Consider the following 19,378-nt stretch of genomic DNA (forward strand, 5'->3'; position numbering starts at 1 on the left):
TTAAAAATGGGAGAATAGGCACAAGAACTTGAGTTTTACACTAGTGACAGGTAATAAATGATCATTGTTGACGTAGTTTCTTTTTTCACAATGTTGTTAATTTCATTTCCAGTGTCATAATAGAAAGAGACACAGAGTTCGTGAAACTAGTTATTTGCCATGACATGAGATGGTACAAAATATGTCAGTGAAACTTCTGAATCCTTTAGCTCTTTGGATTTTCTCCTGAGGTATAGTCTTACAAATGTAGATCACTACACTATGTCTTGTCACAGCTGTTGAACTCTTTTATTTTAATCATTTTGTTGATGTTGGTGATGAGAGTCTGAAATTGCTGTTCCTATTGAAATAATTGGAAGCATTTCTTCTGATAGCACAGAGGTGGCCCCGCACCATACCAGATGGTGCCATGGCTCATGAACTTCAGCGATGAGGAGCTGCTTCTGGTCAGCAAGATGCATCTGCTCCATCGAGTTCCGCAGAGAAATCTGCACAACTCAGTGGACTAGTAGGCATGTTCTGGGACAATACGACAGTAGTAAACTAGCACTAGGGATCACAAAATGCACATTCGGAGTAAAGAGGAGTGGTATTAGGCTAAAGGGGTTTATCGCCAAGAAATTAACTTTATCAGTTATGAGATTTTTCCGGTTTTAACTGTTGTGTCTCAATGTGTGTCTGGCTCGCTCGAGTTTGCCTCTTACTGCCAGAACGTGGTACTGGAACTGTTGTATTGTCCCTGTTAACCTGGATGTTTGAATCTAAATATGTAATAATAACTTAACTTTTGCCTTTTCTATGCTTATTCTGCACAAGCTCAGCAAATACTTATTATTTTTCCTAATTTCCCAAGAAGTCAATGAGTAAAAATTTTTAATGTTATGGCTCTGAAGAACAGGCATGGGGGCATTAGGTGATTTTCCTTCTCCTCCCATCTTTAATGTCTAAACTGAACGCAAGTTTATCTACTACATACACTAACTTCGTTCATGAGCATAAAACTATTCATTTATTAAGAGTCCACAATACTGTACTGATGGTGCTCGATAAATCTTTTCGTTTATAAAGAGTTTGCATTGTGAAAGGCATACACAGAAGAAAAGATTTTTTCAAAAAGCAAAAGTGAAGAACAACTTGGATCATCAGCATAATGGTAAAATTATAGCTACTGTCAACCCCATCAGACTGCTGGATTCCTCCACTAAAATATACACAAAACAATACTTAAGAGGCAAATGAAGGATGTGATTTCACACAGAAGTTGAACATTCATGAAGGATTACTTACCTTTTTTTTTTCCCCTTGAAAATGGGGGAAATTTCAGTCTTATTTATTTTGCTAATCATTTAGCTTAGCCTAACTATATTTGTGGGTTTTCAGTCTCTTGCTTGGCAAGTGTTTCCTAGCTTCCGCTTTTTTATATATGATTTCGTACATGGCAAATATTAATTATATTTAGAATGAGGTGTTTTGCAAAATGCAGTGCATGACAGTCCCTTCAAATTGCAGAAAGTTTATTTTGTTCAAGTCTTCAATACATACATGCATGTTTTTTTGTTAGCATGCCAAATATACATCCTTGTGCAGTTTGCTGATCTATGACTGTCCCAAGAGACCCAGATGATTGTTTTCCCTATGCTTAGGTGTACTTGGATTCTCCTATATCGGATCTCCTGTGATTCTGGCATTTGTTTGTTAAAGTACTACTGTAAGTAGGAATCTTACGGCAGGGAAAGGCTTAAAAGTAGCCTTTTGTTTGGTTTGGTGGCCCTTCAGTAACTCTGTTGCTAGGTCGGCTCTAAAATTGTTTAAGGCATGGCAAAGGTTAGAAAATTATCAGGACTAGTGCTGAGCATTGTGCAACTGTTGCTCAAAATCTTATTAAAAAGGATCTGACGTATGTAGAAGTTGCATAGTGTATCTTAAATCTTTTTTACAATGTCTGTTTAGACAGTCTTAACCTTGCAAGATTACTTCTGTTTAAATTAAGATCATGGACATGGGTTAACTTGATTTGATGAACATGCTTAAACTTCTCCAGCTGACTTCATCTGAAGCTGAATGGGACACATTCCTGGGATCCCTTGTGAAGGGAATTGAATGGGTGGCAGCTGTCAGTGGATGGGAAATGGTGGGTATCTGGAGATTAATGGTTTCAACCAGCAGATCCAGAAGAGAAGCGTTGCCTGCAGCTTCATGAGTGTTTCAGTGTCTCCTAACTACCTAGTACTATAGGTACAAGCCTGCATTTTCTTTTGTAGTCTTATTCAGTCCCTGTCCAGCTTTTGGGGCCTTCTAGTGGTTGCCTATTGGGATCCCTTTTATCCCTTCCCTGTATTGGCTTCTGCTGATTTCCCAGTATGGTCACCAAAAAGCCAATTAGCAGAACAAGAAAGACATGGACCTGTTAGAGCAGGTCCAGAGGAAGCCACAAAAATGGTCAGAGGGCTGGAGAACATCTCCTGTGAAGAAAGGCTGAGACAGTTGGGGTTGTTCAGCCTGGAGAAGAGAAGGCTCCGGGAAGACCTTATTGCAGCCTTTCAATATATAAAAGGGACTAATAAGAAAGATGGAGAGAGACTTTTTACCTGGGCCTATAGTGTCAGGACAAGGGATAATGGTTTTAAACTGAGAGAGGGAAGGTTTGGATTGGACAGAAGGAAGAAATGTTTTACGACAAGGGTGGTGAGGCACTGGAGCAGGTTGCCCAGAGAAGTTGTGGATGTGCCATCATTGGAAGTGTTCAGGGTCAGGTTGGAGGGGACTTTGAGCAACCTGGTCTAGTGTCCCTGCCTATGGCAGGGGGGTTGGAACTAGATGATCTTTAAAGGTCTTCTACCCCAAACCATTCTGCAATTCTGTGATGGCTTTTGATAACTCTTAGGTTTTGCTGTGTTTTGACTATCTAGTCTCCTATGACAACTTTGGTAACTTTCGTTTGGAAAGCCACATGAAAAATGCTTTTCTTGAGTAATATAGATGATAGATTTTCAAACATTCCCTGGTAATGAATTGCTGGAGTGTGTTCTACTTGGCTAGCTGGGCTCTATATGATGTGGCATTTTATCTGTCATTAGCTGGATAACTTATTGCAACCTGTGTATTTCTAAACATCCTCATCTGTTTAAAAAAAAATCTTTCTAAACTCTAAATCAGCTTTTAAAAATACGTACATGCTGGTGCACGAAGGTGGCTCTCAGTGGTAGGTTATTAGATTGCAGCCATTAGCTTCTTTATATTTTTTTTTGTTGCTGTTGTGCTTGTGGGAGGGTCCCTATATAACTGCAATTCACTTTACGGTTTAATTGATACTCTGATGCATCCTGAGTGCTTCCCCCTGACCTTGTTTTGTCATGTCTCAGCAGTACATTGCGTATGTGACAAGCTCTTAGTAAACTTCTTGGAGTAGACAGCTTTTGCAGAAGAGAACAACAAATTCACCAGTGAAAATGTAAAGTGAAAGAAGAATGAAGAACAATATTAGAGAAGAACCCTTTGGGAAACTACACACCAGAAATGTTATATTAAAATCAATACGGGGGCTTGACCTTTTTGTGCTACTGTATATTTTAAAGCTTACTATTGATTTCTGTTTTAATAACATGTTTATTCTAGTTTACTGGCATAGGTCTGAAGAACGTAAGGAAAAAATAAAATGATTATTTACAATATTCATTCAATATTTTACTCAAGTAAATTTATGAAGAGCATAGTACTATCTCTTCAGTTCATATGGCTAGTGCACTAAATGTGGTGTAAACTTTTTTGGAAGTAGATTTATTTTCCTCCTAAATGATTATGTTTTCCCGGGTAATTAGCTATGTTAAATTGGGAGACTGGCTTTTTCTTGCAGTAGTCTTCTCATGGGGCACAAGAAGCTACTTTGTTTGAAAACAGTTGTAATCTACTCTTCTGCCACGGGGACCTCTTGATAGGTACATAGCCACATTTATGTAGGCTATGGATAATTATTCTATCTTTGTTCATACACCTTTATACAGTATGACTTGTCTCCCACAAATGCTGGGAAGCTTAACCTTTTTCTAATATGACATTCAGTGTATCAGAAAAAAACCTGGTTATTGATTTGAGAGAGCAAAATTTGGATATTTTTTAGTGACAAACAGGTCTTTGAAAGATAAGTCATAAATTGCATATAAACTGGAAAGAAAGGCTAATGTGACATCTGATAAGGGCCTCCCATCTCTGAACGTGACATGTGCGTGTGCATGATGCTCCTTCCATATCTGAAGATGTAGAGTTGGTAGAGAGAGGACTTAAAATAGTAATTGGGTAAGATTGCAGAGTAGGCTTTTCTGGAGTGTAAAATCAGGTAATGCCGGGCAGTGGTGAGGGCTGTTCATTTACCGAAACAAAACATTCAAGTTTGCTGTGTATAACTGATTTTATAAAAATAAAAGTAAAACCTATTTCCTTTGGTGAGTGTCTAAGAGGCTGCTTCAGCCTCAGGGTGGCGAAAACACGCACGGAGAAAGTGGCAGGTTTTGGCATCACTTCCACAGGTTGTTTGTCCTATTCTCCCTTCCCAGTCATGTCATCTCACAGCAGAAGTTTCCCTCGTCCGATATCACACTCAGCAGAAGATTTAGAAGTGAATTTATTCTTTGACAGCTGTAATATTACTGAGGTCTGGAGGATTATAGGATAATACTGCTCTGTCACAGGAAAAGAAGGAATGAGGAGGGTCAGGCTGGGTCATGACTGTCCCTTTGCAGGCAAGGGAAGAGGCCAAGATTAAGTGTGAAGACATTACGGGTTCGAGCAGAGATTTACCTATAAAACAAGTTCTGTGATCAGGTGAGCTGTTGTAGCTGATGCCTCTTTGGAGAGCCCTCTGTTGAAAAGATAATTCTATTATGGAAGCTCAAGTCACCTTCTGGATGGGGTTGCTTTGTACCCTTTTTAAAACCATAAAAGTTTAGCACATGATCTTACCTACAAAATGCCAAGGAAGCATAAAAATGTTTGCAGCCATGCTGCTTAAGAGGTTGAGGGTTTGGAAATATCAAGCTATCTTAGAAGCCTGTTTTACTTCCCTTACTGTTTTCTGGGAAGAAAAAAAATAGTATTTGGCAATCGTTAAAGTTACTCTCCATGATTTCTGTTACTGGTCTGACTCTCCATTAATACCATTATGTCTAGTTCTCGGTATACATAGAGATGAATCTTGGAGACAGGAAGTGGAAATTGGAGAAAGCAGCGCTGTAATTCACTCCTACCTTTATAAACTCCAATTTTCAAGGGATTATTTTTCACTTTGATTTTAAAACTTGGCATCTCAACTGACAGTTTGTATACCAAGCTTTATCTTGATAAGCTTATTTCTAGGAGGGATGGGAAAATGACTTGAAGCCAGTGAGTTTATTTGAGAGAGCATCAACAAAAATAATATTGCTTCATAGTTTTAGATTCAAGTAGGGAGGAGAGAAATTATTCCCCCCGGCAATTTTAAATAAACCTTTGCTTTTAAACAGCTGAGCTCTTTATTTTGAAAAGTAGCAAATGAGTAGACATAGGAGGGAAACACTTAAAAATAATAATAATAAAAAAATTTTGTAACTGTCAGTTCATTTTAACGGATAATTAATGTTGTCGTAATTTCATGACTGCCTTTGTGGATCCCAAGGGGAGCGATATTAAGTTCGAAAGTAGTTTCAAGTGGAGCCATGTGGATATTGGGAAAAGTCTTATCTAAATACGTATACAAATAATGTAAACCAGTTTTATTATTCTGACTTAGGTTCTTTGCATGCCTCTGGCATAAAGGTAGAAATTTGTTCATCTATTCTGTCTTTTATATAATACTGATCCATGTGCACATATTTTAAAACCTGTGGCTTTATGAAGTGTAATTACAAAACCCCCTCAACCAACCTTCTTTCCCTCCTACTCACCCTCCTTCCTCTTAACACCCAACACCCCCTCTCCCCCCAAAAAGACCCCACAACCCAAGTATCTTAATAAAGAAAGTCAACTCAACTGTCTTCTGTAAGGTATGAGCAGCCTTCAGACTGACGAGAGTCAGTGTCCATATTGCGATACCTATTAACAAGCTGTCTGTGGAAGTTTTGTTGTTAAATTGAAGAGCTGTATATAATTACGAGTTTTGAAATGAGTGTCTTTGATCTTTTGATCAAGGACTGGCACATAAAATAACATGGCCATTAGCAAAGATTTTTCAATTGATGGGTGTTATGCTGAGGCTGGAAGGCAGCTGGAAAAAGGAAATGAATGAATATGTCAACTGAACGTTATTACTTGGACCTCATTGTTATGGGTGATTGGAGAAGTATAGCATTTGAAGTAGGGGGTAATTGAGAGAATGGAAAGAAATGGTTAAGTGGGGCAAGGTGGAACATAGTCTTAACCAAGATAATTTGTATGAAGTTCAGTGTTTTCTGGGTTTGGATAGCAGACTTCAGCCTAAAGAAAGAGTAAAGCAAAGCACTTGATACCTTGCCCTCCTTGTTATTGCTGCTGGACACGTCCGAAGGTAATGTGAGAATTGTAAGACAATTTGGGACTGACCAAAGAGAAGAGTGTAATGGGACCTATTGGAGGGAGGAGTTAACGTTATGGGAAAAGTTTACTTGCTGCTTAGGGATCAATTTTGGACCCAGTATCACTTTTATGTTTCCAGTAATATTGCTGATGACTGATGCACTAATTTATATGCGTGTATGACCAGCATTAAGGAGGGACAGGTCACCATGAGGAAGGAGTGGATACGCAATAAAGTAGTGGAGTTCTTCTTAAATTTAATAATATGAAGTGCAAGCATAGAGAAGTAACAGTAATATAGTGTAAGATTGTAGGAAAATCTCACTCGGATTGCTGTATGCTGTTTGAGGTAGGTAGTCCAAAAATCCCCCACATGAAACAGATACTGTTCATACTTGTTTTCCTTGCATTAATCGGCAAGTTCCAGAGATGCTGGTAGCTCCCATCAGAGGACAGAAAGACCTTCCCCACCCATATCCTCAGTGTGTAACTTGGCCTCTCTCTTTCCCTCCTCTTCCTTCTGATTTATTTCTTTATTTTAACTTTGCTCTGAGCTGTTGGAGGTTTCCTGACTTCTATGTTGTAGCTGTTTTAAGTCAGCTGGGATGATTGCAGCGGTACTGGCAAAGTGCCTGGTTGCGCTTTGCTTACGCAGTAAGGGGGGAAGCCAGTCGCCAGGTCTGGAGTACATCAGGTTAGAAGTGGAGGGCTCTCTTTTGCAGCCTGCCGGTGCGTAGAACAAGTTGTCTTACTCGGAGGCATTCAGTGGGACAGGGATTGCAAGCATTATTGGTCCCTCGATCTCTTCTCTCTTCCTGCGTGCACCATAATCATGAGAGCTCTTGATCGTTTGTAGTGAATTTGTCAAAGAATTTTGATTGTGCGTGTTGTGGTCTATAAAGTGGATAGCAATTTGGATCCATGTAGTCACGTTTGAATGGTTTTGGACTAAGCACTCATGAAATGATTGCAAATCTGGGTGTGATGACCTGCATCTTCCTTTTTTTTGACTTTATATTCCCACTTTTTTTAAAGCTTTAGCATTTTTGGTTTGCCTTGCTTCCTTTCGATTTTACCAGTCCTAATTCTCGTGTACTAAATGAATTTGTTCAGTACGTAGATGTCTCAAAGACCGCTTGGGTAGAACATAAGTTCAGGAAAGTTATATTCCAATCTTAAATTTAGAGGAGTTTTCTGCATTCCCATAGATGTTTTCTAGTAATGTTTTGGGTTCTCCCTCCAGCCCTCACCCAGGGCAATGCCTTATTTAAAACACAATTCACACAAAACTTTGCCAAAAGAGCAACATAAATTAGAGGAAAAAAAAAAAATATTTTCCTATTTGGGGCATGTGGGCAATATGAGTGCAAAAAAGTTGAAGGCAAAAAATGTCCTTTTTACACCATGGCATTACGGTGCAGAAGAATGACGTTTTCTGTGAACGTTTGCAAAATCTGAAATATGGGGTTTAGAAATGAAATTTTAGGACAGATGTTTCAAGAAAGTGGTTGCTACTAATGCTAGGAGTAGTCCCCTTCACCTGTAGTATGCAAAGTCTTATGTGAATAGAGAATAATTTTTTTAATGTGTAAATAGCGCAAGGAAATAACTTCAATTTAGAAGAACTTTTTTGTGTTGTCATTCTGAGAGTTTTGTGAAGAAAAAGACATTGCCTTTCAGATAATTTGTTTGCATATCTCAGTCCTTAACTATGTTTTGCAGAGGCAGATGAACTTTAGATAATTTATCTGACTTTGCAGTCAGGTGAATAATCGCTTGCTAGAAATTGAGTAGGAGAAATATCCATTTCACACTTCTCAGACCTCAGTTCAGGTTGAAGTTGTTTTTCTGGTGTCTCTTGCATCTTTTCAAATCCCTTGGCAGCTACAGTGATTTTCAACCACAGCTTTCTATGGCACGTTCAGCATGCGCTCATTAAATATTGAAACTCGGTACTCAGAAACATTATTCATTCATTAATATTGCATCATGGCCTAAACTGCATTGTTCAAAACATTTTTGGATGTTATGCAAGTCTGTCAGAATGCATTAACAAACTTGCTTGTGTCAAACTAAACAGAAAAACCTGATGAACAGTTTCCACTGTAAACACATTGTGCTTTTATTTTTAGTCAGTGTAAGCTTTTTGAGTTGAGGGGGTATCATATAGAAATGGAAGTGTTCGGAGATGAAAGATGAAGGAACCTGGATAAAATTAACATTGATAAAAAAACCCCAAAACCTCATCGTAAGAAAGCATACAGATATTTTCTTTTTCTTGATACTGAATTGTTTTAGTTTTATGTCTTCTTACATGGAGTTCATATTTAAGGATCATTTCCAACTTTGAAGCCTAATACCTCTTTATAGATTTTTCTGCTTTTTATAGAGAAGAGGAGAGGATCATTTTCCTGAGAGTAGACTTTGAAACAGGAAATGTTTCCATTTTGGTTGGTTGGAGGTAATGAAAAATGACACAGTTCATGCTTTGGACTTGAATGAGTTTATCTTGGATCACCACAGATCCATCAGATTGTGTAGCTTGGAGACTGTAATAAAGATATAACAACTGGCAAGTATTCATTTCCCTGAAAAGTAACAAAAAGAAAATGTTTAATCTTTGATAGCGTAATAAATTTTCAATATCCGGAATAAGGGCTGAAACTGATATATTGCTGTATTTGCGTTTAATATAGTATTGTTTACCAATATTAGATTTCCTATGGATTCTGGATTAATTTATAATAAAATCTGTAGTGGCCATCGAAGCACAAAACTAATGTTTTTTTTTAACATTTCTCAGTGTGTTGCTGTTGTCTGTGAATTAAAAGGTGCTTTTTCCGTAATGATAATCTTTAATACCTGCAGGTGTTTTTCAAGAATGACAGAAATGGATATTTTGAAGTAAACAATAGAGTGAATTCTTCTGGGTTGAGAATTAAATTATTCATCTTGTTAGTGGGGCTAACATGTTTCGTGCTGTGCAAGATTACAGTACCGTGTCATAAATTCACATGGTAAAATTAACAATTTTCTTCTCTTGAGCTCGTTTAAGAAATGGATCTGAAAAGGATGGGAATCTTTTTTTCGGTGTGCAGTGGAGTTTTATCACGTGTTTTTTAGAAAGTATTTTTGTGTTTCTTAAGAGATACAGAAAACAGATGAGTTGTCCCATCAGAGATGCTTGTTTGTTTGTTTCTTAAATTTCCAATGCTGCTGTACAGAAATTGGAGAGAGGAGCTAGCTGTGTATTTTGACTTCATTTATTTTGTTGGACCCTATACGATAGTTGCCAGTTATTCATTTTAAGTCCTTACATAATTGAGGAATTATTTTTGTTGTTACTATTTTATTTTGTATTATTTTATCTTGTTACTATTGAATACTAGTTTCATTTGAATAGAAATAGTGACTTTGTACTGATATATACAGAAAATACAAAATTCTGAAAATCTAAAGAGCAACTATCTGTGTAAGCTTTTAAATATAGATGTATTCAATCAATTTATTCCTTAACATGCATTAATTTAGGCACATTTACTTTTCCTCTACTCTCAACACTATTGAGATTATTATTATTTTTTTTCCATGGTGCTTGTGATGGTCAACCATAATTGATGAGACTGTTGTGTGCAAGCTGGGTGCTCTCACCTGTAGCCTGTTTGTTTGGTGGCAATGCATGGTACAGCGTCACTGCTATGAGATTCCAGCTGTTCTTCGTTCAAGTTGGGGCTAAATCAATACCACTAGCTTGGGGAAATGCCGTAATTGAATTAATCTGGGCTCTTCCATAGCTGCAGAGAAAGAGGTTTTGCTCCCAGAGATGCAGGGTAAGCATTTCAGGCTGTCTTAGATAATGCTCCGAAACGTTCGGTGTATTCACACGTAGATTCTCTCGTACTTCATCTTGCATGAAGTATGTTCATAGCTAGTTGAAAAACTGTATAATAACAAATACCACCTAGAATCTCACATTCACTGCTTTTATAGGAAAAAAAAATATGGATAAAAAAGAGGAATGCAGAAGCAGAAGGGTTATTCTGCTTAAATCGGGTATTCCTCATTTGGCTTTGGACTGAAGTTCTGCTTCAGGAGATGGTTGGGGCAGATGTTTTGTTCACGTGTATAAGTTATTTTGATTTTTGCCTCTGTCCCTCCTGCCCACCCCTCAGAAAATCTAGATCTAAGAACAAATTGGCTTATGTATGTGAGAGCATCTTTCAGAATTCTTTTCATCTGTCTGCTGGTGCAAGATTGTTCCTTGAGAATAATGTGGTAGGTTTTGTGTTCAGTTTTAATGGAATCTGATTTAGGTGGAGTGTACTGCAAACATTACTTTGATTAAAGTGACTTCAGGAATAAAACGGTCCAAAATTTGTCTTACAGAGGAATGTAAATATGATAATAAGGTAACAAAAGTATCCGAATTCTTATTATGCCTCTGTTTGTACTGAGATCCATAACTCTTTGGTGGTTGGTGTATTTTTTTTTTTTCCCCCTCTTGGTGACAGCAATGTTCAATCATACTTCTGGTTGTTTTTTTTTGTTTTGAGGAAAGTCCAGACTTTATATATTTAGGTCTGCTTCTTGAGTTCAGTAATTTTAATGCATGCAATGGTGTTCTGCTCTGAGTGACTCCAAGGGGCTGCTGCCTCCAATGAGATAAGAATTACTTGAATCTAGAAATTCTCTTGAGAGGAATCTGCGGTCAAGTTTTTCATTCAACTAGATAAGCTTCATAACTGTCACAGTATTCATTTACAAAGGAAATTAAATATGTTTGCAGTGCTGTGAAGGCTATCGGTACAAAGTGTGTCCAGTTTTAGCCAGTATAACTTCTTTTCTTCTGACAAAAGCTTCCCCCCCCCCCCCCCATTTTAATGCCCAAATATTGTCTATATGTATAATATCTATATTCAGGAGATGACCCAGTTCTCTACATGGAAAGCATGCTTTTATTAAAACATATATAACAAATGAATCTCTGCATCTTAGCACAAAAAAACCCCAGGAAGTTTTCGATCAGTTTTCCACTAATACATTTTTCAATTTTAATATTTGCAAGTTTGGGTTGTACTGAAAACAGATTTCCAGAACAAGGACAGGAGCTGATATGAGTATGTTGGTTTGAAGTATCATAGTTATAAGAAGTATGTCCAGTAGGTTAATTATGTCAGTCATTGACTGCAAGGATGTACTATTGCTTCCAAGATAAAAACAGGTTGAAGTACCACTGAACAAGCTAAAAATCGAACTTTGTGTGTACTTGATTGTTCAAAGAAAAATTTCAGGGTGGTATGCACACATTTTCCTGTCTTCAGTCTGTAAACTTTGTGTTCACATAAATGGCAAAATTGAAGATCTTGTTCATTATTTTTGCTATTGCTTTACTTAACTAAAAGTAATTAAGTCTTTACATTATCTACCAGCAGATAGATCTACGGATAGATGGAGATGTCTGTATTTAAATATGAATACCAGAATATAGTGTTAAAATCAACAACAGAAGTAAGAGTGGGTAAGTGTGGACACACTGCTAAACGGAGCAGGGTCGCTAGTGACAAAGGAAGTAGAGAAGGTGGAGATACTCTAAAGCCGCCTTTGCCTTATCTGCCTCTGTCTTTACTGTTAAGGCCAGCTTTCAGGAATCCCAGGACCCTGAGACCAGAGTGTCGGGCTGGAGCACAGATGAGTTAACCCATAGTGAAAGAGGATCAGGTTAGGAACACTTAAACAAACTGGATGTAGAGAAGTTCCATGGGGACTGATACGTTGCACCCATGAGTGCTGAGGGAGCTGGCTCATTTCATTGCGAGGCCACTCTTGATTGTCTTTGAAAGGTTGTGGTGATCAGAAGAGGTTCCTGGAGATGGTAAGAAAGCAAATATCATTCCCATCTACAAGAAGGGCAAGCAGGGAGATCTGGTGATTAGGACAAGAAGCAATGGAGACAAACTGAAACACATGAAATTCCACCTAAACACAAGAACACACTGTGAAGGTGGTCAAACACAGGATCAGGTTGCCCTAAGAGGTTGTGAAGTCTCCATCTGTGGAGATATTCAAACCCCAACTGGACACACTGCAGCCTGCTCCAGCTGACCCTGCCTGAGCAGGGAGTTTGAGCCTGATGATCACACGAGGTCCCTTCCAGCCTAAAGAATTACGTGATTCTGTGGGAGCTGTGGACTGCACTTTCTACTTTATAAAGTAAGCGGCAATCATCAAGCATTTGAAGGATGGGTGAAAGAAGTTACGTTGTAGAATTTACGAGTGCCAGAAGCTTTAGGGGTAATAAAAAGATAAATGAGTTAATCATTGGGTGTTTGTTTACTAAATTGCAAAAAGTACAAGTGTCACGCAAGAATAAATTTTCTTCACAGCTTCACAGAGCGCTGAAGTCCTAAAAGACAGTGCTGTAGAAAGGCAGGAGTTGTTGCTTTCTGTATATGATTGTATGCTATAAAACAGTTGAGAGCATGAAATACCGTGAAGTGTTAATCCAGACTTTAGTACATAGAGGTTCTTGTTAATGCTTTATGTGTATTTTCAAATGGCGCAATGGAAAAGTGATAGCTTTGCATACTTTATTTCATTAACTCAGCTACTGTAACTAAATAGCTGTACACTTCTTGAAACAGTATTTCATAATTATTTAGAAGTATTTTATTCAAACTATCAACTGTGTAGAAAAATGTATTAGCCAGCAGCCTTCTCTGCTGTTTCAGCACCTTTTTGTAAAGTACTTTCTTTCTGTATAAATGATCAGTGTAACGCATAATGTCTCTTGTCTGTTAACTGGAGCCTTGTGCTTAAACGTGAGAACCATTATATTGAGCCTTTATATTTGTTGTAATTAAAAATGTCATTTTAAGTGGTCTATTTATGTGGAATTTTTGGAGTAGTGGACTGTACTGACAAGTTGTGCTATTTAGCTCCTTATAAATTGCAGATGTGCATCCATCTATTTTTTTTACTTTTGGCTAGATAATACTATAATTTATTACTGTAGATTTAGCTGATGTTTGCCTTTATTCAGCAGCGGTACGTGCTGAATGCCAGTAAAATGAATTTGTAATGTCAAGGAAGAAAACTACTGTAAGTTGATGCAGGCAAATGTTTGAGATCAGCACGTATCTGCTTTGTGTTTGTTTCATTAAGCTCCTACAAGCCACCCAATTATGTAACTCAAATAAATGAAAATTACTTCAAAATCCTACTTCTTTTGTTAAAACTCCGGTGAATTTAAATCAGTTGAGATGAGTATTTAGGACTTTTTTGTGAATAAAACTTGCTCTAAGTGAGGAAGTCTAGTGGGTGCTTCAGGAAGTTACCTAGTTATATTTTTGTTCTGCAGGTATGATGAGATACATTCCTGATCACATGAATGAGGATTAGACTGGATAGGAAAGTCTTAAAATTTTTGCTTTAAGGTGCTGCTATGAGCAAGGCAGTCATGGATGTTTTTGAAGAACGTAAACCAAGTACCTTTTTGGCCTAAATTGTATAAAATTTGATCATGAAATGGTATACATTTCTTTTATGATAGAATGCCAGGCAAGGAAGGGGGGGGGCTCGGGAAATCATTAGAACGTTTGGTGTACAGCTTTCTTTGAGGTGACCTGAGTGTCTTGCTCTAGAAGTTTAATAAAACTACTCCTAAACACATCGGCAAAGCTGGATACACAGACGTCGCCAAGCCTTTGAGCTTGTAGACGCGGTAAGGTAGGGAACTACTTTGGCTTGCAGCTAGCCTCCTGTGAAGGACCAAGCTTTTGCGTCTTGAGAAGAGCACATAAATTGCAGAATTGCTTTGTGACATCAGCAAGTACGTCTTGATGGCAGGAGGCATCTAGGTAAGCTGGTTGAAATGGAGAGCTGATAAACTCTTCATGTAGAGGAGAGGAGGAGGAACGTAAAGGAGAGTTGGAAATTCAAAGACAAATTCAAAGAAGTGAAAAGACAAAGCTCTGAAAACTCTCTAGAATTTCAGGGCCAAACAAGAAGAAAAGTCATGTGGGAAAGAGCTCCAAATCTTGCTGGTTGAATAGCTGTCTTCTAAAAGGATTGCAGTTGAGCAAAAGGTCCACAAGACAGATGGATATGCAGACATATGGATCAGCAAAGAAAGCTTTATGGCAGCAGTCAAGGAGCCAAAGGAAGCCAAGAAGTCAAAATGAGAATTGCTAGAAGCGGAAGTTTTTGTTTTCTTTACTCCGGTATGTTTTAAACTAAATAGATGGTTTTTTGTGGTTTTCTTTTTGTTCACTTACCAAAGAAGGATGTTTTTGGGGGAGTAGAAGGAAATCCAGACAGCCCTGGAACTGTTGAAGTAAATTTAGTGGCAAAGATGTAACAAATCTTGAAGAGACGATCTGTTACTGACATAGAAGGGAATGGAAAATAAGAGACAAAATACACATTTACTAAAGGGAAGAAGCAGCAGAGAATAAATAATTTGATTCCCCAACATAAGAACATAGCTACTTGAAAACAACAGAAACACGGTAGGCCTAATCTTGTCAATGGCTACTAAAACACTTGGCATCCTTAGAAAATCACTGGTTAAACTGGAGAAGGTGGAGATTTGTCGCGAATGATAAATGGAGATTATTAGTCTGGAAGGTGGTTGGTAATGGGATTTCTCGGAAGGCAGTCTTGGAACTAATGTTAATAATATTTTTATTTCTGAAAGATGCATGTGGTACAAAATTTAGCGATACTATTGCAAAAGACAGGTTAAGGTGTCATATGCGAGGAAATAAATGACTGACTCCTACTATCTGGGAAGTGGTATGAAAGTGCAAGATACTTCTGCTAACAAACTAACGAATGTTTTGGCATTGTAAATCTTCGCTCTAGAAACAGCAGGGATTAAAAAAACTGGGAAGTATTAGTTAATCACCAAAGTAAAATCCTCTGGAAATACAACATGTAGTTGTTCAGCAGCTGCAGGGAAAAGCTGATGGGTTGATCAGAGAAGCAACATTTCTTATAAAAGGCTGAAAGAGTGGATTTTGTTTGCATGAAAAATGGAAGATGGAACAGGGCACAAGGCTGGTGTCTTAAAATGATCTTTGTTCCCAAAGTGAATGTGTTTAAATGGAGCAAGTATAAATTGAGTTTGGAGATTACAAGAGCATTCCTGAATCTCCAGAAGGTGAACTTCTGCCACAGCCTTGCAGGTGGAATAGGGACAGCGGTAGGGTTTGGGGTGGTTCGGTTTTTTTGTTTGGGTTTTTTTTTGTTTTTTTTTTTTTTGTTGTGGTGGTGGTTTTGGGGTTGGTTTTTTGGTGGTTGTTTTGGATGAAGTTGATCAATTTATGCAAGGCATTGCTGCTTAGTTGCAAAACTGTTAACTACCTGATGACCCGGTAAATGCTTTAACAGTTTTGTGTTTGGATATTTATGCTGACTTTTACGCCATTACAAGTGCATTTTTGAAGACATCAAGAAATCCCGCTTTAAGGAAGAAGGGCGGTCTGTAACTAAGAAAACTGAATTTGGATGAACAGTTATGAACAACATAGATAAAATCTTTCCATTTTTGATGTAAATATTTCACATCATTATTGGTATTGGTATCAATGAGCAAGCTTGTATTAAATACTGATTTTCATCTCCATATATTGGGAAAGAACACATCACTTAACTGTTTAGGAATATCATTTTACACACGGAGTGGGGGGAAAGAGGAGGCGGGCAGATAGTAATTTGTTAAAAATGTATAATGCATTATTACCAAAGGTGGGAGTTGGAAGTGAGGGACTTTCCCCCGTTCCTATCAGTTACTCCGTTGTGTTGGAAGTTCCTTGGGGGGGACCAGTTTGGCAACGACAGTGAGATGCGATTGCCAACAAAGGATGGCACAGAATCCTTTTTCTGGGATTTTTATCACATGGTGTACTCAGCAACCAGTAACTTACAGGGTTATACAACTTTGGCAGGGATTTTATAGGTGCCAATTTTGGGTGTCCTATCCCCATCCTTTCCTCTCTTCCTGTGGTAGGATACAGCTGTTCATGGCCAAGAATATATTCAAAACTGGAATGGCTACAAGGTAGTATTGAGACACCTGGACTAATTTTTAATGGACTGGTTAAGGTCGAAATAGTCTTGCCCTGAGTTCTCTGCTTGTGGGAAACCAGCGTTATACAGCCGTCCCTTCTGTCACTGGTGTGGCCGTACTCATAGCTCTGTCATTGTCTGCTAATTCTGTGGGATGTCAGAACTCCTGATGAAAAGCTTTTTAACGGCTCGCTGGAGGGCGGGGAGTCAGATGACTCGCAAATGTAGACGAGATTCTGGGTCATGGTCTTGTAGCAAGTTTGCAGCAAAGGACACACAGAGTTTTGGCAAAAGTAAAAAAGAACATCCCGTCCCTCTGTAGTGTGCTTAGCGGGGAAGCTGAATGTAACAGCAGTCAGGTTAAGCCATCAAAGGGTTTATCTTGACATTAGGAGCCCATTATTTTTAAGTGTTAGGAAAACTGACTTTCTTCTTTTTGCAAGAGAGGTTGAGAGGAGACCTCGCGAAGGCTTGTAATTCCAGGGGCAAGAAGGAGAAGACTTGAGAAGGCTAACTGAGCACGTGTCAAATATGGGAATAATTTGCTAAGAATTGGATATAAACATCTAAGTGTTTGTGTTTTGTTTTTTTTAATTTTGGAGAGTTTGTAATGTGGAAACCTCTGGCAGCCTTTTTCAGATATTATCTGATTTCATATACTTTAATTACTCTGCTAGGTACAGTATGCATCAAGAAGTGACATTTTTAGGGGAAAACCACTTGTGGGAAGTAAAATCCAGAAGGATGAGGAAGGATCTTACTTCAGTCTCTGGAAATGCTAAATGCTTTCTTTGCTGTCTCTCACAAGAAAAAGCTGCCGAGACTTCTATTTTGACACTTTTTTTCTTTTTAGACAAAACATGATTTCTCCAATCGAAAAGACAACCAGCGTGTTTTGACTGCACCCTTGATTGTGTGAAAGATTTGTTATATCAATGCTGCTGGAATAATTTGGGGGACCTTGGGAAATCACTTAATGGAATTTGGTCCATGTCTGCATAATCTGACTTTTTTGCTAGAGTAATTGAAGATGCTGCTTAATAAACTTTTTATAAAGATTCCCAGTTGGTTGCTGTGTTTCAGAGGGTTGCGTCTGAGCACAGAAGTAATACATCTTGTAATTGTCTTTTTTCCTCCCCTCCTCACTTAAATATTTTCCCTGGGGAAGAATCTAATGTACTGTAATGCTGGTACCTTTTACAAAGTGACCCTACTCGTTATGATTTGTTCTCTGAAGCTCCCTTGACAATGTATAAATGCACTGAGAATACTTAAGCTTCCTCTCCATCCCGCTTTCAAAAATCTATTTGAAAACCAGTGGTTGATACTGCCATTACTATTCTGAGTTCCCTAATGCTGACTCTGTGTTCAGTGTCAAAACATACATGCAACAGATAAGTTTTATTAGCTAAACCATTTATATCTATGTATTTTCATGAAAATTAGATGCGATGTGCTTATATCAAGTACTATAGTGAAGATTTCAAATATATTTATGGTTTGTGACATATAAATGTTGAGAATTTTCTGGGACTGGATTTGCCTTTATTAACTCTGTTGCAACAAGTTCAATAGCTTTTTTCATCTCATCCTCTCAAATCGCTGGGAAAGGTTTATTGTGGTTGTTCAGTCTTTTTGCAGCTTGGTAAATAGATGCAGTATTTGGGTTTATGTATGTCCAGAGATAGGAAAGCATTATCCCATTGCAGAAAAGAACAGAGCTTTGAGCTGGAAATTGGGTGCCCACTGGCTGGTAGGGAGAAGGGTTTTCCTGGAAAAAGCTTTCCTTAAAAACAGAACAAAACCAACCAACCAGCAGACAAACAAACAGAGCTTCTTGCATATTCTTACTCCTTAAAGATATATTTTCATAAAGCTCTTGAACGAATTGTATTTTGTGTGATTTAATAGTGTTACTAAGACTTGTTAAATTTGTGTATTCTGATTTTGACACTTTAATCTGAAATAGGCTTCTGGAATTTTTAGCAAATACTCATATTCAGGTGTCTTTAAGCCAATCGTAATTCATTACAGTGACTGCTTTTCACGTGACTGTGCCTATGTCCTTTTAAACTACATTTGGAAAATATCCCTTCAATCTAAATTTCCCTCCACCTTCTGTAGATTGAAACAAGAACAAATGTATGTACGGGATGAGTTTGGCAAACTTCTGGAACGAGAAAGGATTTCTTCAAATGAACATTTGACTCGAGCCATTCTGCGAGAGAGAGCTGCGACAGAAGAGGAGCGTCAGAAGGCACAGCGTTTTGTGAGTTCAGAAACTTTTATAGAAGTCTCAGATTTTTTCAAACAACCGTGTCTTCAGCCTTGTTTCAAACTATGGGTAGAGAAGGAAAGCAGATCTCTTCTTGTTATTTTTTTTTTCTTTGTTACTGGCTAATATTATGTCATTTTATTTTTTTTCCTTTTTTTGTCAAATATCCCTGTCTTAAGAATAGCTGATTAGAAGGAGCCTAACCTTTCTGAAGGTTGCAAATACAATATGTCTTCTTGTATGTGTGGATAATATTAAACATCTTTTTTTCAGAGGTTGGAAAAATACCGTGATAGTCCAAGTCTATTTACTACATTTGGTTGTTCTATGTTAAGAAGTTACAGAATACAAGAGAACTTTTCTAGAAATTAATTACTTCATATTTAAAGGAAATCCATAATATTTCTGGGCTAGAAATCTGGCTAACAATAAGAATTCAGAAAGTATCGCTTCTATGGGCTAGGAAACAATAACAAAAAGTCTAACTTTTGATGATTGTCTCAAACCTTGGAA

The 19,378-nt window shown here is 37.9% G+C and overlaps 1 protein-coding gene across 3 annotated transcripts in view; it reads left to right on the forward strand.

Annotated features, from left to right (window-relative positions):
• The window catches only part of CHCHD3 (coiled-coil-helix-coiled-coil-helix domain containing 3), a 164,169-nt gene that overhangs the window by 38,399 nt on the left and 106,392 nt on the right, over positions 1 to 19,378 (forward strand). For 2 of the 3 annotated variants that reach the window (XM_059816774.1, XM_059816775.1), the window contains exon 4: positions 18,715 to 18,859. In XM_059816774.1, the coding sequence (XP_059672757.1) occupies positions 18,715 to 18,859 (145 nt within the window). The remainder of the gene's footprint in view (positions 1 to 18,714; positions 18,860 to 19,378) is intronic. The other variant, XM_059816777.1, reaches the window with a different exon arrangement.

This window comes from Gavia stellata, chromosome 4 (assembly GCF_030936135.1).
Source record: "Gavia stellata isolate bGavSte3 chromosome 4, bGavSte3.hap2, whole genome shotgun sequence".
NCBI classification, from domain to species: Eukaryota; Metazoa; Chordata; class Aves; order Gaviiformes; family Gaviidae; genus Gavia; species Gavia stellata.